The sequence below is a fragment of the Xenopus laevis genome, chromosome 9_10S, assembly GCF_017654675.1.
Source record: "Xenopus laevis strain J_2021 chromosome 9_10S, Xenopus_laevis_v10.1, whole genome shotgun sequence".
NCBI lineage: Eukaryota > Metazoa > Chordata > Amphibia > Anura > Pipidae > Xenopus > Xenopus laevis.
Genome location: NC_054388.1, coordinates 83870390 through 83888899, shown reverse-complemented (window position 1 = coordinate 83888899; position 18510 = coordinate 83870390). Strand labels below are relative to the sequence as shown.

At 35.5% G+C, this 18510-nt stretch overlaps 2 protein-coding genes across 2 annotated transcripts; both read right to left on the bottom strand.

Annotated features, from left to right (window-relative positions):
• Positions 1-1534: 1534 nt before the first annotated feature.
• Positions 1535-2615, bottom strand: hba1.S (hemoglobin subunit alpha 1 S homeolog). The gene is made up of 3 exons (NM_001088024.1): positions 2490-2615; positions 2109-2313; positions 1535-1774 (listed from the first exon to the last, which is right to left on the bottom strand). The coding sequence occupies exons 1-3, from the start codon at positions 2582-2584 to the stop codon at positions 1646-1648; spliced, it is 429 nt and encodes a 142-aa protein (NP_001081493.1). The 5' UTR covers positions 2585-2615; the 3' UTR covers positions 1535-1645.
• A 12045-nt stretch (positions 2616-14660) lies between these two features.
• On the bottom strand, positions 14661-18274 carry hba4.S (alpha-T4 globin, Putative ortholog of hemoglobin alpha chain S homeolog). Its single transcript, NM_001086280.2, is given in 3 exon segments — positions 14661-15034; positions 15938-16142; positions 18119-18274. Coding segments are annotated over 3 exon segments (429 nt in total). The 5' UTR covers positions 18214-18274; the 3' UTR covers positions 14661-14905.
• Between the last annotated feature and the right edge of the window lie 236 nt (positions 18275-18510).

The window sequence follows — 18510 nt, the reverse complement described above, 5'->3', positions numbered from 1 at the left end:
TTTAGACTTTGAACTAGCAATGGTGGTGGTTTACACTGAAGACCGTGAGGTTCTGGAATGCACTGCTTGTGATGCTGGTTGTTAATGCCTTTAAGAGGGGCCTGGATGATTTCTTGAACAAGCATAATGTCCAAGGCTATTGTGATCTTAAGATCTACTGTTAGTTTAGTACAAATATTGGTACGTAAAGTTCATGTATATGGGTGTATTGATAGATAGGTCTAATTATGTATGTGATACATGTACACTGGGAGAACATGTAACCTGGGGTAGACTTTTCTTTCTTCACCCCAAATTAACTAAGTAACTATGTCACTTTGTTAAAAGGAAAACGCAGTGCCGATTGCTTGACAAAAAGTTACACTAAGGGGCATATTTATTAACATTAGCCAACAAACATTATTACCAGTGATCAGCAATTAGAGAAAACAAAGCAACAATCTGATTGGTTGCTACAGGCAACATTCCTGGTGATGTTTGTTGCTAATGTTAATAAATATGGCCCGTATTTAGCCAAGTTTAATGATTAATAGTTCAAACTCCTTAGGTTTTTTTAATGAAATACTTAATTCCCCATACAGTATGTAATTAAAACCATAAAGTTTGCCCAGATGCAGCTGATAAGCTGTTTGCTTTTAAGCAAAGTCCATTAAATTCTGCCTGTTGATTGGTTTCCATTAACAAACCGTGCACTTTGCTTTTATTACATAACCCATATTGGTTAAAAAAAACAGTTTCTCTTGGTGTTTGTGAAATAAAGAATCTTTATGGGCATGTCTTAGTTTCCCCTAATAATGTTAGCATTAAATATTGTAGTATTATTTAAGTATTGAGTTTTACAAGCAAAAAAAAAAGAAAAAAACAACTTTGGATATAGCCATTAAGACTGTTAGTTTACTCATGTGAGTGTGTATTATGTAGTTGTATTTTTTTATTTTTTGCATAATGTGTGTTCTAATGAACCTCCTAGGAACTCTTGCAAAGGTATTTTGTATTCATATACGTTACATAGAAAACCTTCTTTTTCTGTTCACTGAAAAGTGGATATTTTTCTCAATACCTTTGTCATATTAGCAGCAGAATATATATATATATATATATATATATATATATATATATATATATATATATATATATATATATATATATATATATATATATACATACACACACACACACAGGTATAGGATCCCTTATCCAGAAACCCGATATCCAGAAAGCTCCGAATTACGGATCCAAATTTTTTAAAAATGATTTCCTTTTTCTGTGTAATAATAAAACAGTAGCTTGTACTTGATCCCAACTAAGATATAATTAATCCTTATTGGAAGCAAACCCAGCCTATTGGGTTTATTTAATGTTTAAATGAATTTCTAGTAGACAAGGCATGAAGACCCGAATTACTGAAAGATCCGTTATCCGGAAAACCACAGGTCCCGAGCATTCTGGATAACAGGTCCCATACCTGTATATATATTTAATTAACCATTTGCTTTCAGTAATAAAAAGAAAAAAGATAAATGCAACTTTAGGATAAAGGTTAAAATGTTTATTTCAGAACATTCTTTCACAAGTTGTGTCAGTTGGATTGTATGTGATTTGCTGATTTTGATGTTGAAATTGCTGCTGCAGTTGCTGCTGAGCCTTAACGATATTTGGAAGTCAGAACAGTAGATACGGTAGCCAGGAACTTATCCAGGGCCTTATGGGTTGCAGGATCAAACTGCTTAGGGAAGTGCATAGCAACAACCACCAGCAAATTATGAGCCAGCAACTGCAAAGGAAAGAAAGAAAATCAGAGTAAGGATATATGACAGCAAGCATAAAGGCCATTTAGTTGGCAATATATAGGATACCAACTTGAATAGAACTTAGAGCCATCTTTATTTATACAAGTTCTTAATAAGATCTATTTAATATTTAATTAAATACATAGAGATAAACTGTGTACACAATGTGATTAAGGGCTTTACATGTATTAGGTTAATGCTAGTATTTATGATTTAGTTCTCTTTGACCCTACATACTGCATATCTGTTTACCTTCTAAAGTATACATATACCAATGACAGAGCGATATAGAGAAGAATACGCATGCAAAGGACTTACTGGGAAGTTGCCCGGATCCACTCTCAGGTCATAGGCATGGAGGTCGCTCAGCTTGCTCATGCTTCCAGCAATGTTATCCAAATGGTTGGCAGCTTCATTCAGAGCATCGACGACTTTCTTGCCATGAGAAGTGATCTGTTTTGAATTGTGGTGGAAGTCAAAACTAGGAAAGTAGGTTTTGGTCTTAGGGTTAACCAAGAACATCCTGCGGAGAAAATGAGAATAAAGGGATAAATTATAGTAATTTTACTATCCATCAGCCATCAGGCACCTTTTTAGCAAATGGCTTGTTTAGCCCATTCAGCTATGTTATTAAACACTAAACTGATCTTTATTAATATTAGCAGTTGGTTGACAACATTAATTCAGAGCATAATTTACCTGTACAAAGCTTCTCCACCAAATTTGTCGCCATGAGCGGCTATGGAAGGCATAATTGCCTTGATGTGTTTCTTGTCATCAGCTGAAAGAAGCATTGTTGCTGTTTGTGTTGTTGCGATAAGCAGTCGACACCAAATGCAAAAGCTAAAGTGACAGTCCTCTTATATAGTGTCATGGGGTGCATGACACTACACGCCTACAGACACGTACACGCCTTCCTATGTAATCATTGGCCTGGCATGTGGCCAGCTCCACCTTCTTCTTTAGGCTCCACTCCCTAACTCCCATATACTGGATTAATTCCAAGATACATAAAGGTACAACCCCAGTCTCTTTAACTTTTAATTCACCAAAAAACATATATGAAACCTTTTAGTCCCTATACGAACAATTCCTTATATTAAAAAAAAATGCAAATATAAACATATACACTTGTTGGCTTAAATATAAAGACTCTAACTCAAGATGACATATAGCGAATTACTACGGCAGCTTCTTTTGTTTTTCCATCTCATCTGAATGACTTCTCAAGAAATGTTTTTTTAAGCATATATAGTCTTGATTATGACATGAGCCTGATAAAGGAATATCAAAATAAGAACAAGAGGAAAAATACTGTTGCCTCTCTGCCTTGTGCCATCAGTAAAAATAAAAGCAAAATGTCCAAAAAGAACTTGTTGGTTCATAATAATACTTGGTAATAACATAGTTATGGTTTCTGGACATATGTTTTTGTACTGCCAAGAATGAAAATTCAAAAAATTCATGTAAATATACAATTATCAATACAGTTTAAGCTGCATATGAAAATCTTGTGCTTTAGGTTTATATTGGCTTCCAACAACTATGACAATTCTCAAGAAATTCAAGAAATACTTTGATGCTGAATGTGTTTACTGTATTAGGAAATAGTAAGCTAAAAACACTACTGACAATTTTCGTATTTTAGTACAATAAAAACGTTCACAAAATAGTAGTAGTAGTAGTAGTAGTAGTAGTAGTAGTAGTAGTAGTAGTAGTAGTAGTAGTAGTAGTAGTAGTAGTAGTAGTAGTAGTAGTAGTAGTAGTAGTAGTAGTAGTAGTAGTAGTAGTAGTAGTAGTAGTAGTAATAAAACTCTTTAGGGCGCATTTTTGACTGCAAATGCACTGGGCAACTTCTGTTTTCCCTGCAGTGAGTTGCATATAAAAACACTTTCATCAAAGTACCTGCATAAAAAGTTTCATATGATTGTGCTCATTGCTGTTCAGTTCTTTCTGCTTTCCATTCCTTATCAGGTGCTGCACCTATTGACACTGGGAAATCCTGGCAATACCACTAAGTCTTGACCAGGAGGTAGATCTTGGGTTCCCATAGCACCCTGTGTCTATTGCCAGCTTGCAGGTTAACCCATCACCTGCCCGCCGAACATTGGAGATGACACAAGACTTTAAAAATATTTGGCACAACTCTGCCCGATTTGTGGTAAAGTGCACTCACAATTGCATTCATTTTGGCAAATTAGGAATCATTTCCTTGGGCACAGAGCCAAGGCTCCTTCATCGCTGCAATGACAATGGAGTTCTGGGGAAAAAAATGCTCATTGTGGGAAACAATGGCGAGATGGCTCAAAATTGCTCTTTGCTCACTGCATTAGTGGATGTAAATGAGCCCTCTTTTGTATTTGCAGAACTGTATTACTTTATCACTTAGGGGCACATTTATCAAGGGTCAAATTTCGAATTTAAAAAACTTCGAAATTTGAATTCAAAAAGACCAACTGTAATTAAATCAAAGTTGTTTTTTTTTGGTCGAATCGGTCCGTTTTCGATTGAATTCAAATCGAACGGATCAAAGTTTTTCCCCAAAAAAACCTTTGATTTTTCAAAGTCCACCAATTGACTCCAAATAGGTTCTAGAAGGTCCCCCATAGGCTAAAACAGCAATTCAGCAGGTTTTAGATGGCGAATGATCGGGGTTGAATTTTTAAAGAGACAGTACATGATAAATTTCAAAATGGAGCTTTTTGAATTTTTTTTCAAATTTGAATCGAATTTGGACTATTCCCTAGTCGAAGTACACAAAAATTAGCTCAAAATTCGATTTTTTTAAATTTGAATTTTCATTTCGACCTTTGATAAATCTGCCCCTAAGTGTAGAGCTTGTATACACTAAAAAGGAAAAGCAATATGCATGTATTATTTTTAATTTATAGCATTCTTTTGCTTTATTCATCATACTAGTGGTTGAATGTCACATGAAAAAAGTAAATAAACAGCACCCATGTTTTTTGGTAATTTATCATTTCAAGCCACAGATAAAAATTGTAGACATAGGATTTTCTAAATTTTGCCACTCCTGGTTCCCACGGGTTGATGTTTGTTTCTGCCTTTGCCTTTTTTTTTTTGTCTAAAATTGTCTAATATGTTCTTTTTTACACCTTTTTTGTCTAAAGACTTCTTTTTTTTCTATCCAATGAACCAGTTGCCACTTATTTTCCCCTACTCGTACTTGTACCTAATCAACAACAGTTTAAAACTACCTTTACCTGTCCTTTTCTTATCCCCCACTCACCTCACCTTTATTCTGTCCAATCTTATCTTTTACCTGACAAACCATAACAGTTTTTTTTTTTTTTTGTTTTTTTTGCTTTTGCATACTGGTTAAACCAAGCACATAATTTAACATTTAGGGGCAGATTTACATAGTTCGGTCGAACGATTGAACGATTAAATCCTTCGAATCGAATGATTCGAAGGATTTTAATCCATCGATCGAACGATTTTTCTACGACCAAAAAAAGCTTAGAAAGCCTATGGGGAACTTCCCCATCGGCTAACATTGAGGTTTGGTAGGTTTTAGGTGGCGAAGTAGGGGGGTTTGAAGTTTTTTTTAAAGAGACAGTACTTCGACTATCGAATGGTCGAATAGTCGAACGATTTTTAGTTCGAATCGTTCAATTCGAAGTCGAAGTCGTAGTTGCAGGTCGAAGTAGCCAAAAAAATCATTCGAAATTCTAAGTTTTTTTTTTATTCTATTCCTTCACTCGAACTAAGTAAATGTGCCCCTTATTGTCAGACATCCATTCTCATCTTTTGTTTTCCCTCATCTTTTTGTTTTCCAGGTGTTTTAATTCACAAAGATTGCACCTATTCCTTCTGTGTAATGAATGGAACTTGAAGAATTCATAGGTACAGAGAATTTGGAATTCATCATCAGTTCTAATATATAGTGTTTATAGTGATATACTGTAGTGTTTTTCTGAAAATAAAACTACAGTGTGCAAAGGGCTGGTATTTTTATAGTTTTGTACTTAAAGAGATACTGACAACAGAAAATAAACTTTTTTTAATATCTATCATAACATTATCTTTGAATGCTATTTATAATTTTGCCATAAAATTATCTGCCTGATGCTTTTACATTACATTTCTTACCCCCATGTTCCTGTATGAGGGGGCTGCCATATTTGTGCAGCAGGAGTCCGTTAGCATTAGAAACTAGTTGAGTGTGACCAGTGTTTTGCAAATAGAGAAACTGAACATATTCCATGTTTATACATACAGTATTTACTTAAATAATGGACTTCTTATCTTTCAACACAAAGAATCACAACAAGGAGGTGAAATGAAGAACTTCTTTATAGTGGCCATTCAGTATTTTCCCAATTGTGGCCCTTAGTACCCATCTACTTATCATCTGTGTCTGGGGCAGTACATGCCCTGCGCCTGCAAGGTGCACAGCACTGTTGGATGTAAATAAGCCTTGTACTTAACAATTTGTATAGCCAGGTGATAACTATGGGGCTCTCCTACACCACTGATATCCAATGGTGTTCTCTAGTTTGCACATCTTAGTGCATCAGTGTTGTGTGTTAATTACAAGGAAGTTAACAAATATCAAAGCAAAACCATTCTTGTTTATACATTTTACATTGTGTTACCTTTTTTTATTGTTCATAAATATAATATATTTTGAGCCTAAGTTCTATTTATTTTACTCATCTTGAAAAATGATGTGCATAGATGGATACAGCCAAATAATTACAATGCCCAGTGTTTTAATTGGGACTGGTTCTGACTATGACTATACAGACTATTCAGAGAGGTGTAAACCAGCAACTGTGACGGTATCCCTTTCATTTAAAAAGATGACAAAAAATGCTGGGTAGGATTTACTGTTCACATGGTTAAAAAAAGTTAGTGGTAACTAAAAAAAACAGAAAAAAAAACATTTAAAGAACAAAATAAGAAAATAAAATGAGAACAAAATCGTGTGTTTTGTAATATAATATTCATCATATTTTAATTGCACATTTTAAGGGCTGCTTAAAGGTGTAATTTTTTAAGCAAAAATACAATTTGAGTAAGGAGTTTTATTACATACAAAGTTTGGTCTCGTGTATGGGGGAAAGAATAGAGCAGAATGCTGCCTATCTGGATTTATGTAAGCTTAAAACATGTTTCACTCTTGTATGAGTTGAATTACAATACTCTTCGTCAGGTGTATTAGAGAAGGCAGCAAATAGTTCAAACATAGTTCCCCCCCTTAAAGGGGTGGTTCACATTTAAGTAAAATTTTTGTATGTTATAGAATGGCTAATTCTAAGTAACTTTACAATTGGACTTCATTTTTAATTTTTTTTTTCCTTAAATTATTTGTCTCCTTTTTTTGACTCTTATTATTTATTTATTTGACTCTTGTTATTTAACAAAATTAAAATTTTTCTGATATTTTAAATAAAAAAAAGTATGAACAAACTAGAATCCACGATTTGCATTTATTTATCAATAAATAAAAACAAAAAAAAATCATATTGTGGAAAAACAACTTTTTCGGATTGTCACGTAAAAAAACAAAGTTTTTCAGGTTTGACACCCAAAAACCATGAAATAAGGAAAAACCAGCGTCAAACTCCGAAAACTTCTGACATTTTGTAAAACATTTTCAAATGATTAAGGGGACATCTGCCATTTACTTGTTCATGAATTTGGCAGGTTTTAGATGGAGTATTTTTGGATTTGGACTTGGAACAGCTTCTGGGCATAATAAATCATTAAAAAAATGTGTCTTTTTTACACTACTTTTTCGGGGTTGTTTGGCATCGAAATGGATGTCGTGAAAAAAACGTGCCTTAAAAAATAAGTTAGTTAGTTTTTAAATGGCGGTCAATGACCTCATCTAGAAAATGTAATTATCTGTAAAGCTACAATTATTGCTACTTTTTATTACTTATCTTTTTATTCAGGCCTCTCATATTCATATTCCAGTCTCTTATTGATATAAATGCACGGTTTCTAGGGTGATTTGGACCCTAGCAGCCAAATTGTTGAAATTGCAAACTGGAGAGTTGCTGAATAAAAGCTAATAAAACATGAAAACCAATTGCAAATTGTCTCAGATTATTACTTTCATACTAACAGTTAATTTAAAGGTGAGCACTTCCTTTAACCTGAGAAACAGCTAATTGAGGTTGGGGTAATTTATACTTTTTCACTTGTCTATTTTCTTAATAGGAATATTAAAAGCATTTTTCATTCCATGGTAACCAACTGATGAGTAAAAAATGTCCAAAATGATCATCTTCGTAAATTCAAAGACATGCAAGTCATGTTAATGCTTATCAGAGGGTTCAGCATGTTCCTGGCAGTAACTGGTATAGTATAAAATAAATGGTGTACAGCACCACACTCTGTTCATAGTGATAGCATGTTGTATTTATATTGTGTTGTATATGCTCACACGAATAACAAAACATAACTCGGTGATCCATGGCCCAATTTAGAAAAAAGAATATTCAGAACAAGTAGAAACCGATTCCAATGCATATTATTTTAAGACCTTCTAACCTTCATATTCAGTCTACCTGTGCCCTGATAGTACCCCTTAAATATTGTAGTGTGCGATTTTTTGGACACAATTTGACATGATTTTTACCTGCATGATTTATCCCACAAAACTATCATAGCTGCACATGAGGTTTGATGTAAATGGGATGCAATTGCACAGCAAAATGACATCTGAGCCTGGTTCTTTACGCTCATACAGTAGTAATGCTAGCCACTGTCAGCATTTTAATGCCACCAGCCTGGAGGTGGCTTTAGCCAATGCACCAGTAGTCTTATTAATACACAGTTCACAACAGGAGCTGAGACAGATGCAGTGGAGCTGAGCACAAATATGTATGGAAGTGCAAGGAACAGCTATGGATGTGAGTAGTAATGAGTGGCATCAATTCATGCAATGATGGCTTGCTCCAAAAAGAGTTGGTCACAAACGTTTCATTATTTGCTGGTATTTTTTCTGATGAAAAATCCTCCGCTATTATGTCAAGTTTAAACAGTTGGAGACCTGGTGTGCAGCCCTTATGTGTGGGGGACAAATACTTCCATTTTTAAATTCTAGATTTTTAGAAAAAAATAAAAAGCAACACAAAAGTCACCTGTTTTTGGTTTTGTGAAGGCAAATTTCTCCTTTAACTGTTGCCTGCTATTTGTTTCTGAGTTATTAATGGACAACCCCAAAAACATTTCTTGCTGCAGCCAATGATCCCTCTCATTTTTTAGGGGTGTGTAAAAATTGTAATTTGTCAATACTCAATGTTATAAATAAATATTCATTCTGCACAGCGGCTTAACGCCTGGTCCCCCAATAAGGTTGCTAAGTTTTCTGGAAAAAATGACCAGCCTTCCTATATTTTTATCTTTCTTCTCTATTCATTATATTGGCATCACAACAATACCTGGGCAAACTCGGAATCTAAGCGGCACATTTATTAAGGGTCGAATATTAACCCTCGATATTCGACCCTCCAAATAAAATCCTTCGACTTCGAATATCGAAGTTGAAGTATTTACCGTAAATACTTTGATTGAATGATCGATGGAAAAATCGTTCGATCGAACGATTAAATCCTTCGATTCGAACGATTCGAAGGATTTTAATCCATCGATCGAAGGATTTTCCTTCGATCAGAAAAAGCTTAGAAAACTTATGGGTAGGGTCCCCATAGGCTAACATTGATGCTCGGTAGGTTTAAAGTGGCGAAGTAGGTAGTCAAAGTTGTTTTTTAAAGAGACAGTACTATCGAATGGTCGAATAGTCGAACGATTTTTAGTTCAAATCGTTTGAATAGAATTGAAGTCGAAGTCGTAGTCGAAGGTCGTAGTAGCCTATTCAATGGTCGTAGTACCCAAAAAAAACTTTGAAATTCAAAGTTTTTTTACTTTGAATCCTTCACTCGAGCTTAGTAAATGTGCCCTTACTGTTCATGTGCAAGCAAAAGGGAGAAAAACAATTATTTTGTGTCTGCACTTGTCATGCAAATGGTAAACTTAAATAATAAAGTCCCAAACAAAGTGTTATCCCCAGTTCAGCAATACGTCAGGTTCTCTTCCACCTCCAATATACATAGTTCCAAAAGTTGTCACTGATCACACCTCAAAAAGAGAATGGGGCAAAAAAGACAAAATAGTTCAGTGTTTTAAACACAGAGCCTCAGTGTATTTACATTCACTCTTATCAGTGTTGCAAATTCCCAATAAAAAACCTGCAGGTGCAGGTGATTATATCAACCTCTCATATTTACACATTTACTAAGGGTCGAATTTCGAAGTTAAAAAAACTTCGAAATTCGACCCTCAAATTGGAATCCTTCAACTTCGAATATCGGAGTCGAAGGATTTTTCACAGAATGTGGCGTTGGAACGATTAAATAGAAATTATTAGATCAAACAATTATTAGCGATCAATCTAAGGATTTTTATTCGACCAAACAAAACTTAGAAAAGTGCTCTGGAAGGTCCCCATAGGCTAACATTGCACTTCGGTAGCTTTAATTTGGCGAAGTATGAAGTCGAAGGTTTTTTTAAAGACACAGTACTTTGATTATCGAATGGTCGAATATTCGAACGATTTTTACTTTGTTCGAATCGAAGTCGAACGGTTGAATATAGCCTATTTGACGGTCGAAGTACCCCAAAATTTACTTCGAAATTTGAACTTTTTTTAACTTCGAAAATTCACTGGAGCTTAGTAAATCTGCCCCTAAGAGTCGAAGTGAATTCGAAGTGAATTTTCAAATTCAAAAACTTTGAATTTCAAAGTAATTTTTGGGTACTTCAACCATCGAATAGGCCAAATTTGACTTTGATTCCAAGTGAAAATGCTTAGACTATTCGACCATTCGATAATCGAAGTACTGTCTCTTTAAATAACTTCGACGTCGACAGTTCGCCACCTTAAACCTGCCAAATTGCAATGTTAGCCTATGGGGACCTCTTAGAACCTATAGCTAGTTTTGAGAAGTCAAAGGATTTTTTTGTAAAATTGTATGATCATACAATTAAATCGTTTGAATCATTCGATTCAAAGTACGATCGAAGTACGATCGTAAGATCGTAGCACGATCGTACGATCTTAAAAAATCCTCCGAATTCGACTTCGAATGTAGAACTAGCCTATTCGATGGTCGAATTTTCGAAGTTTTTTTCCACTTTGAAATTCGACCCTTAGTAAATGTGCCCCTAAATGTAGTGAACAACACTGGGGCAGGGATTGATGTGAATAATGTATCATACTTGAAAAGAACTGCAGAATGTGATATGTACAGTAAATATAAGAAGAAGAATAATCTTGCACTCTGCTGCACTAGTGCAGCTACAAAATAGCATCCCAGCTGGTAAATTGTGCACGGATGTGCCTTACACTTAAAAGAAAAAATGCTTATAGCACCGCTAATGGGGTTAAATTGTACAACACTTTAGGTGCAAGTCAGTTGCAAGTCTAAGGGGCCCATTTACTTTGCTCGAGTGAAGGAATAGAGGAAAAAAACCTTTGAATTTCGAATGTTTTTTTTGGCTACTTCGACCATCGAATGGGCTACTTCGACCTTCGACTTCGAATCGAACTAAAAATCGTTCGACTAAGCGACCATTCGATAGTCGAAGTACTGTCTCTTTAAGAAAAAACTTCGACCCCCTAGTTCGCCACCTAAAAGCTACCGAAGTCAATGTTAGCCTATGGGGAAGGTCCCCATAGGCTTAGCAATCTTTTTTTGGTCGAACGAAAATCGTTCGATCGATGGATGAAAATCCTTCGAATCGAACGATTCGAAGGATTTAATCGTTCGATAGAAAGATTTTTCGTTCGATCGAACGAATATCGCTAAATCCTTCGACTTCGATATTCGAAGTCGAAGGATTTAACTTCGACAGTCAAATATCGAGGGTTATTTAACCCTCGATATTCGACCTTAAGTAAATTTGCCCCTAGGTGTAACACCCCCTCAAGGCAGGTGTTAATTCCATGCCTTTTCCAAGCCTTTTGTGTGTCCATGTGTCATATAGAGGAAGACGTACTAAAAACCTTTTGTCAATGGTAAAATAACATGTAATGTTGTGCTTTGAACTTGTATTCATAAACAGTAAATACGGTATTTTGCAAGAGCGATCTGGCAGGACATTAAATAATCAGAGCTGACTATAGCCAGCTTCATGTCACACTAGTACAATAATGTTACAATATGGTTATTCTTATTTGTGTCGCAAGATTTCATAAAAAAGTTACAAGAATGCCCAGAGACTAATTTTACATTGTTCATCTGTTTTATTTTAGGTTCTGCTAAATCAGAATTTTTTTTCATTTTATTATGTGTATATATATAAAAATAAGTTATTCCATTAAAGTAAATATATTGGTTTTCTGCAAAATGCAGTCAACAGTTAGTGCCTATCCTGAAAGCCATACAGGAGGAGATTTGGGGTGAATGCTTGTTTGTTGCTTGATAATCTATTGATACAGCAGCAGGACGGTATATGTTTTATATTATATTTTATGACCATTATGGGATCTGACTAAATGTAGGACAAAAAACGGTTTTTGAATCCAAAAAAGTCTTCAAACCACTGGTATAGGGTAAGCTAGAAAGTTAATAAACATGTCATCCATATTGGATTTAAAAGGCTGACTGTAGATCTGTTGCTCTTCTAGCACCGTGTATCAGAGGCATTTTTATGCTTGGTTTCCATAGATCTTACCCAGGCTGGTAAAATGTCACTTTCTTTCTTTATCTGTACTTTGAGGTGAGAACAGCAGTGACTTTAGCTAGGTATTGGTCAACAGCTGCCTATGTGAAAGCACTAAAATCCAGGTCATCAGTGTCACCCGGATGGTGTGAGACAGCAAGATAGGAAGAGATTTAGTTTTTTAGTAATCTGGAGTTCTGTTAAACTATAAAATATTCTAGAATATGGAAGGCAAACCCGGGACCTCCCCCACCTAGTTACGTTACTATAAACTTGTCAATATTTAAAATGTTGGATATGACTCTATTTTCCATGATGCAATAAACAAATTAAAGGGTATCGGAAAATATATCACTAATGGTTCATAACATACTACAAATAAGCATTAATATTCGTTTTTTAGACAGGAGCATGTCAGTGGCTGCCTTATCATTAGTGATGGGTGAATTTGTTCGACAGGCGAGAATTTGCCAATCCGCGATTCGCCGCCGGCTTAAAAAAAAATGATGTCCGTTTTTTTGGACGCCATTAAAAAACGGACGCGGCGACAAAAACGCAGTTTCGCAAATTTTTTGCTGTTTAGCAAATTTTTCGGCAAAGCGAAACGCCCCAAATTCACCCATCACTACTTATCATGTATTAGAAATTAGGCCTAAAAACAATCTCCAAATATATATCATTGGCATTATGACGTTGAGCTTTTGTGTATATTAGTGTTATTTGTTTCACATCTCACTGAAACTTGTGTATTGTATAATGTTCCCCTGCCTAAATATATAAGGATATAAGAAGTCAGCTTGACTTTCCACAACCTTTAATATTCTTAAACTTTGCAATGGGGGTACAGTATAACATATTCCCCCAAAACTGCCATAGAAATATTATTAAGGTCTAAAAATACACTACATCACAACTGTTATACTGGTGGGCCATAGTTTGGTTCCAGCCTGCCATGTGCAGTTTATGGCTCAGATCTCGATCGGATGGGACTAAAAATCCAGTCGGATCGCGGCCGCATCTGTTCGTTGATGCGGTCTCGTGATCCGACTGCCCGTAAAGCCACCGTTAGGATCCAATCGGATTAGCCCAATATTGCCCACATCAAGGTGGGCATATCGGGGAGAGATCCGCTCGTTTGGCAACATCGCCAAACAAACAGATCTCTCCATGTATGGCCACCTTTAGTCTTGTGCAATAAATAGCTCACAATCATTTCCACTTTCTCTCAGCTAAACTACTAATTCCAGCCACTCACATTATACTGTTACCAGACAGACAAGCAAGGGAGTCATGAGGAGAATATCCAAACAGTGTGAGATTTAAAACACAACACAAAAAGGAAACACAAAGGCCAAAGAGGTGAATGGGACTAGAGTAAATAAAAGGGGGAAAGAAGAGACAAGAAAAAAAGACATTAGAATAAAACTAAACAGCAATAAATGAAAAATGTTGAGAGAAAAAAATCATAATATTACAAAAAATAAAAGACAAGAGCACAATGGTCACAGAGTACAGAAAAGAGGGCATTGAAGTTAGTGGAGCTGAGGACAAAAGATATATATATATATATATATATATATATATATATATATATATATATATATATACAAGTCTCATGGGTGTCCGCACTCTTTCCTCTTGGTTTGCTGAGGTGCACGTTCAAATGTTGTATTATATATGATAAAGGATCAGCACACTCATTTGTAGATCAATCAAATGTGTTTTTATTCAACACAGCATTGTGTCCAACGTTTCGGTCCCACTTGGGGACCTTTATCAAGGATCCTTGATAAAGGTCCCCAAGTGGGACCGAAACGTTGGACACAATGCTGTGTTGAATAAAAACACATTTGATTGATCTACAAATGAGTGTGCTGATCCTTTATCATATATATATATATATATATATATATATATATATATATATATATATATATATATATATATATATATATATATATATATATATATATATATATATATATAAGAAATATTTAAGAGGAGAAAAAATGTGCCAAGTGGAGGTGATGAAGAGGGAAAAAATGGACAGGTTAATTCCTAAACTGTTTTTCTTAAAGTTTCTCAGGAGCCAGTTTACTTGCTTGTATGTCATTGGAGTGCGGGAGAAAACCAGACCACCCAGAGAGTTTTTTTTGTTTTTGTTTTTATTTAATTATGTATCTCACCAGTCATGTTTTTTGATGGACAAGTCAACACAAATCATGTGCAACAACATTATTAACCAGCTTCTGGCTATAAACCATGTCAAATGTTAACACCATTTAACCTCAACTGATGTTTGTTACAGTTCCATATTGGTCTAAACATGACCGTTGTTAAAGTGGCATTTTTGTGCATGGTTTCCATAGATCTTCCCCAGGCTGGTGAGCTGTCCTTGCTGATACCTTCTTTCTTTATCTGTACTTGGAGGTGAGGACGGTGGCAACCTCAGCCAGGAATTTGTCCCAAGCAGCCTGTGTGGCAGCATCAAACTCCTTGTGGAAGTGGATGGCCAGAGTCACCTGGATGGTGTGAGACAGCAACTGCACAGAAAGAGATTTAGTTTTAGTAATCTGGAGTTCAGTTGCAATACAAAGTATTCGAGAATATAGAGGACATATTCTAAAAATATTATATAAAAAGCCTAAACAGACATTATAGGCTAGAAGTGATTTTAGGGCCCCAGCCAAGAGATACACCGGCTTCTTTATATGACATTACTATAATTTGTACCCAGATTTGTAGAGAAATCAGATTATCTGCCCATGCAAACAGTTGCACAGCAATGCTTACTGATGTAATATTTAACTTATTTGTATAATTGTAAGACAGTAACAATAATCTTTTGCAATATATTTGTAGCCTTGCGGAGCATTTGTTTTTTTTTAGATGGGGCCAGTAAGCCCAATTGAAAGCTGGAATGAGTTAGAAAAAGAAGGCAAATAATTCAAAAACTATAAAAAAAATGAAGGCCAACAACAGTTGCATCAACATTTTCATGCCATGTAATTTATACTTGACACAAGTACTTATACTTTAAATGATGTCAAGCTGCTTCTCATATTACTACAGGTAGGGGACCTGGGGTTTCTGTTATCCAGAATGCTTGGGACCTGGGGTTTTCCGGATAATGGATCTTTCCGTAATTTGGGTCTTCATGCCTTAAATCTACTAAAAATTCATGTAAACATTAAATAAATCCAATAGGCTGGTTTTGCTTCCAATAAGGATTAATTATATCTTAGTTGGGATCACGTACAAGCTGCTGTTTTATTATTACAAAGGAAACCATTTTTAAAAATTTGAATTATTTGGATAAAATGCAGTCTATGGGAGACAGCCATTCCGTAATTCGGAGCTTTCTGGATATCGGGTTTCCGGATAAGGGATCCTATACCTGTACTACCATTGATCGTCTATACCTTCATCACTTTATTTATGCTCACCTTGAAGTTTCCAGGATCTATTCTCAGGTTGTAGGCATGCAGGTCACTGAGTGTGGACAGAGCAGAATCCAGGTCATCGATGTGCTTGGCAGCTTCTCCAAGAGCGTTCACAACCTTTCCTCCGTGGTTGGAAAGATCAGCAGAGCCATGAGACACATCAAAGTGGCTGAAGTAAGTCTTGGTCTGGGGATAGGAAAGGAAAAGTCTACGGGAAAGAATATGGAAAATAGCACAAATGTTAGAAAAAAAAATGTTTTTCACTGATACTTGGATGAACACATATATTGAAAGGTACAATATGACTGTTTTACCGCGTGCAATACATTGAATAAATGTATTAGAGTTTAAACACTAATGCTTGATCACAGAAAAGATTTGAAAAAACTGGCCTTAAAACTGATCATAATTACTGACATTACTGGCATTAAGATGTCAAACCTCAATGAATTGTGTGTATAATATAATGTACCCCTGCATAGGATTTTATAAACCAGCTTGACATTCTACAACCTGTAAAATTCTCAAACTTTGCAATGGGGGTTACATTATAACATATTCCCCTTAGCTATCTGCTGTAAAAACTTTTTACGAAGAACCAAAAATGATGCTCATCTGAACTTTCCACCTGATGGGTCACATGTTGCTACCAGACTTCCAGTGCACCTTCAATAGCCCTTACCCATGTCCAATAAATAGTTCACAATCACTCATTTTAATCATTCACTCACATTGTGCTCTTACTAGACAGACAAGCAAGGGAGTCATGCTGCGATTGGCCAAATATTGTAAGCACAAAACGAACATGAAGCACAAAGGCCAAAGAGGTGAAGAGAAATTAGAGAAAAGAAGAATGAGAAATCAGGATAAAACTAGAGAGCAAGAAGTAAAGGTGGAGTGAAAAAAAATCATATCATTAAAAAAAGATGAAGGACAAGAGCACAATGATCACAGGGTACAGAAAAGAGGGCATTAAGGTTAGTGGAAAAAAGGATAAAGACAGATTTATCAAAGTAATATTTAAGAGGAGAAAAACATGTGCCAAGTGGACTTGGAAACAAACCAAGGATATAGGTGTGGAGAAGAAAAAAAAAAGAAAAAGAAGGTTATAGGGGTGGAAATGAAAAATATCAAAAATAAAAAGGGGTAGCAGAGAAAATATAGCTGTATATATGAACATGAATATGAGAGGATTGATTGGTGAATTAAAATAGCATTTCCAGATGATGACTTTTTCCCAAAATTATTTTTGTTTTCTCTTGCTAAATATAATCTAGTGATGCAAAAGCGGCTTTTCAGTAGGGTTAAACACTAAGTACCACTCAAGCTGTTTTGTAACTACAACTTTAAACCCTTCATTAGTCCCGCTATCTTAAAAAAACACAGTTCTATTGTAGCTGGGGTACCACAGGGTGCCTAAAAAAGAGTATATACTGCACAAGGTTTCCTGTCTTCCTGGCAGAATTAAAGATTTTTAATACAATCCAAAAAAAAAGGTTTAATATTTAATATTTAATATGTTAGAACCTTGGCTGATTTCACTGGCTCTAACTAGCTGATTCCAGCAAAAGTCAACCATTTGCATTGCCCTACTAAAAAAACAGCATGATGAGTTATTTGCAGTAGTAAAACGAAAAAAGTTTATAGAACTGACACGTGTAAAAGAATTATTAAAGGGGGGAACTTTCACAAAAAGGAAGATGCTATATGAGCTTGACCTCATGTTAATAGGGAACTTTTAAAATATAATCAATTACAAATGTGGTACCTTTTCTGAAATAATCAAGTTGTTCATCACTAATCCCCTCTCAGCATCTGCCTCTCTTCATGCAGGAGTCAGAATCAGACTCTAACAGTTAGATCTAATACACTGGTGGATACTCCCTTTGCCTAGACAATGTATTAGAGCTAATTGTCTTCCAGTAGAATGGATCTGACACAAAGCTGCATGAAGATAGACTGCTAATATCGGGATGGTGAAGAGCATCTTGGTTATAGAAATGGTGCCAAATTTTTACTACATTTGATTTTTTTGATTTTCAAAAGATTATATTAAAGTCATTTTTGTACTAGTTCCTCTTTAATTATCCACTGCACTTAAGCAAGAATGATATCATTATATTTATATGGACCGTATAGAATATATTTAGAAGAATACACAGACTATTTATATATAAACATTACCTCTCCAAAGCCTCAGCTCCAATGGCACTAGCTTGGGGTGCGATTTTGCCCCACAGAGCAACAATTGCAGCCTTATCACTGTCGGTCAGAGTCATCTTGAGAAGCGGGAGCTAGTAGGCTTTAGATTGACTTCAAGTGGAAACTGAAGACAAGTCCATGTTGTATCCTGGCTTCAGGTCCTCTTTTAAAGTGTAAAAGTGCATTGCTGAAACAATTCAAAGTTGTCCTATTGGCTGAAACAGTTCCACCCTATGGCATTATCTTATCTTCTCAACAACAATACATGCCATAATGGCTGACACAGGACAAAGCCTTATCTCACATGTATTTGCAGAGAATATCTTAGTACTATGCACTGCTTAGAAACTCATAGCTACTAACAAGAACATGTT

Excerpts from the sequence above, each read along its gene's own strand:
- hba1.S (NM_001088024.1), bottom strand. The coding sequence starts at position 2,584 with ATGCTTCTTTCAGCTGATGACAAGAAACACATCAAGGCAATTATGCCT. Across the intron at positions 2,314-2,489 it reads GGTGGAGAAGCTTTGTACAG|GATGTTCTTGGTTAACCCTA; the intron begins GTAAATTATGCT and ends TTTTCTCCGCAG. Across the intron at positions 1,775-2,108 it reads TGGATCCGGGCAACTTCCCA|TTGCTGGCTCATAATTTGCT; the intron begins GTAAGTCCTTTG and ends TTTCCTTTGCAG.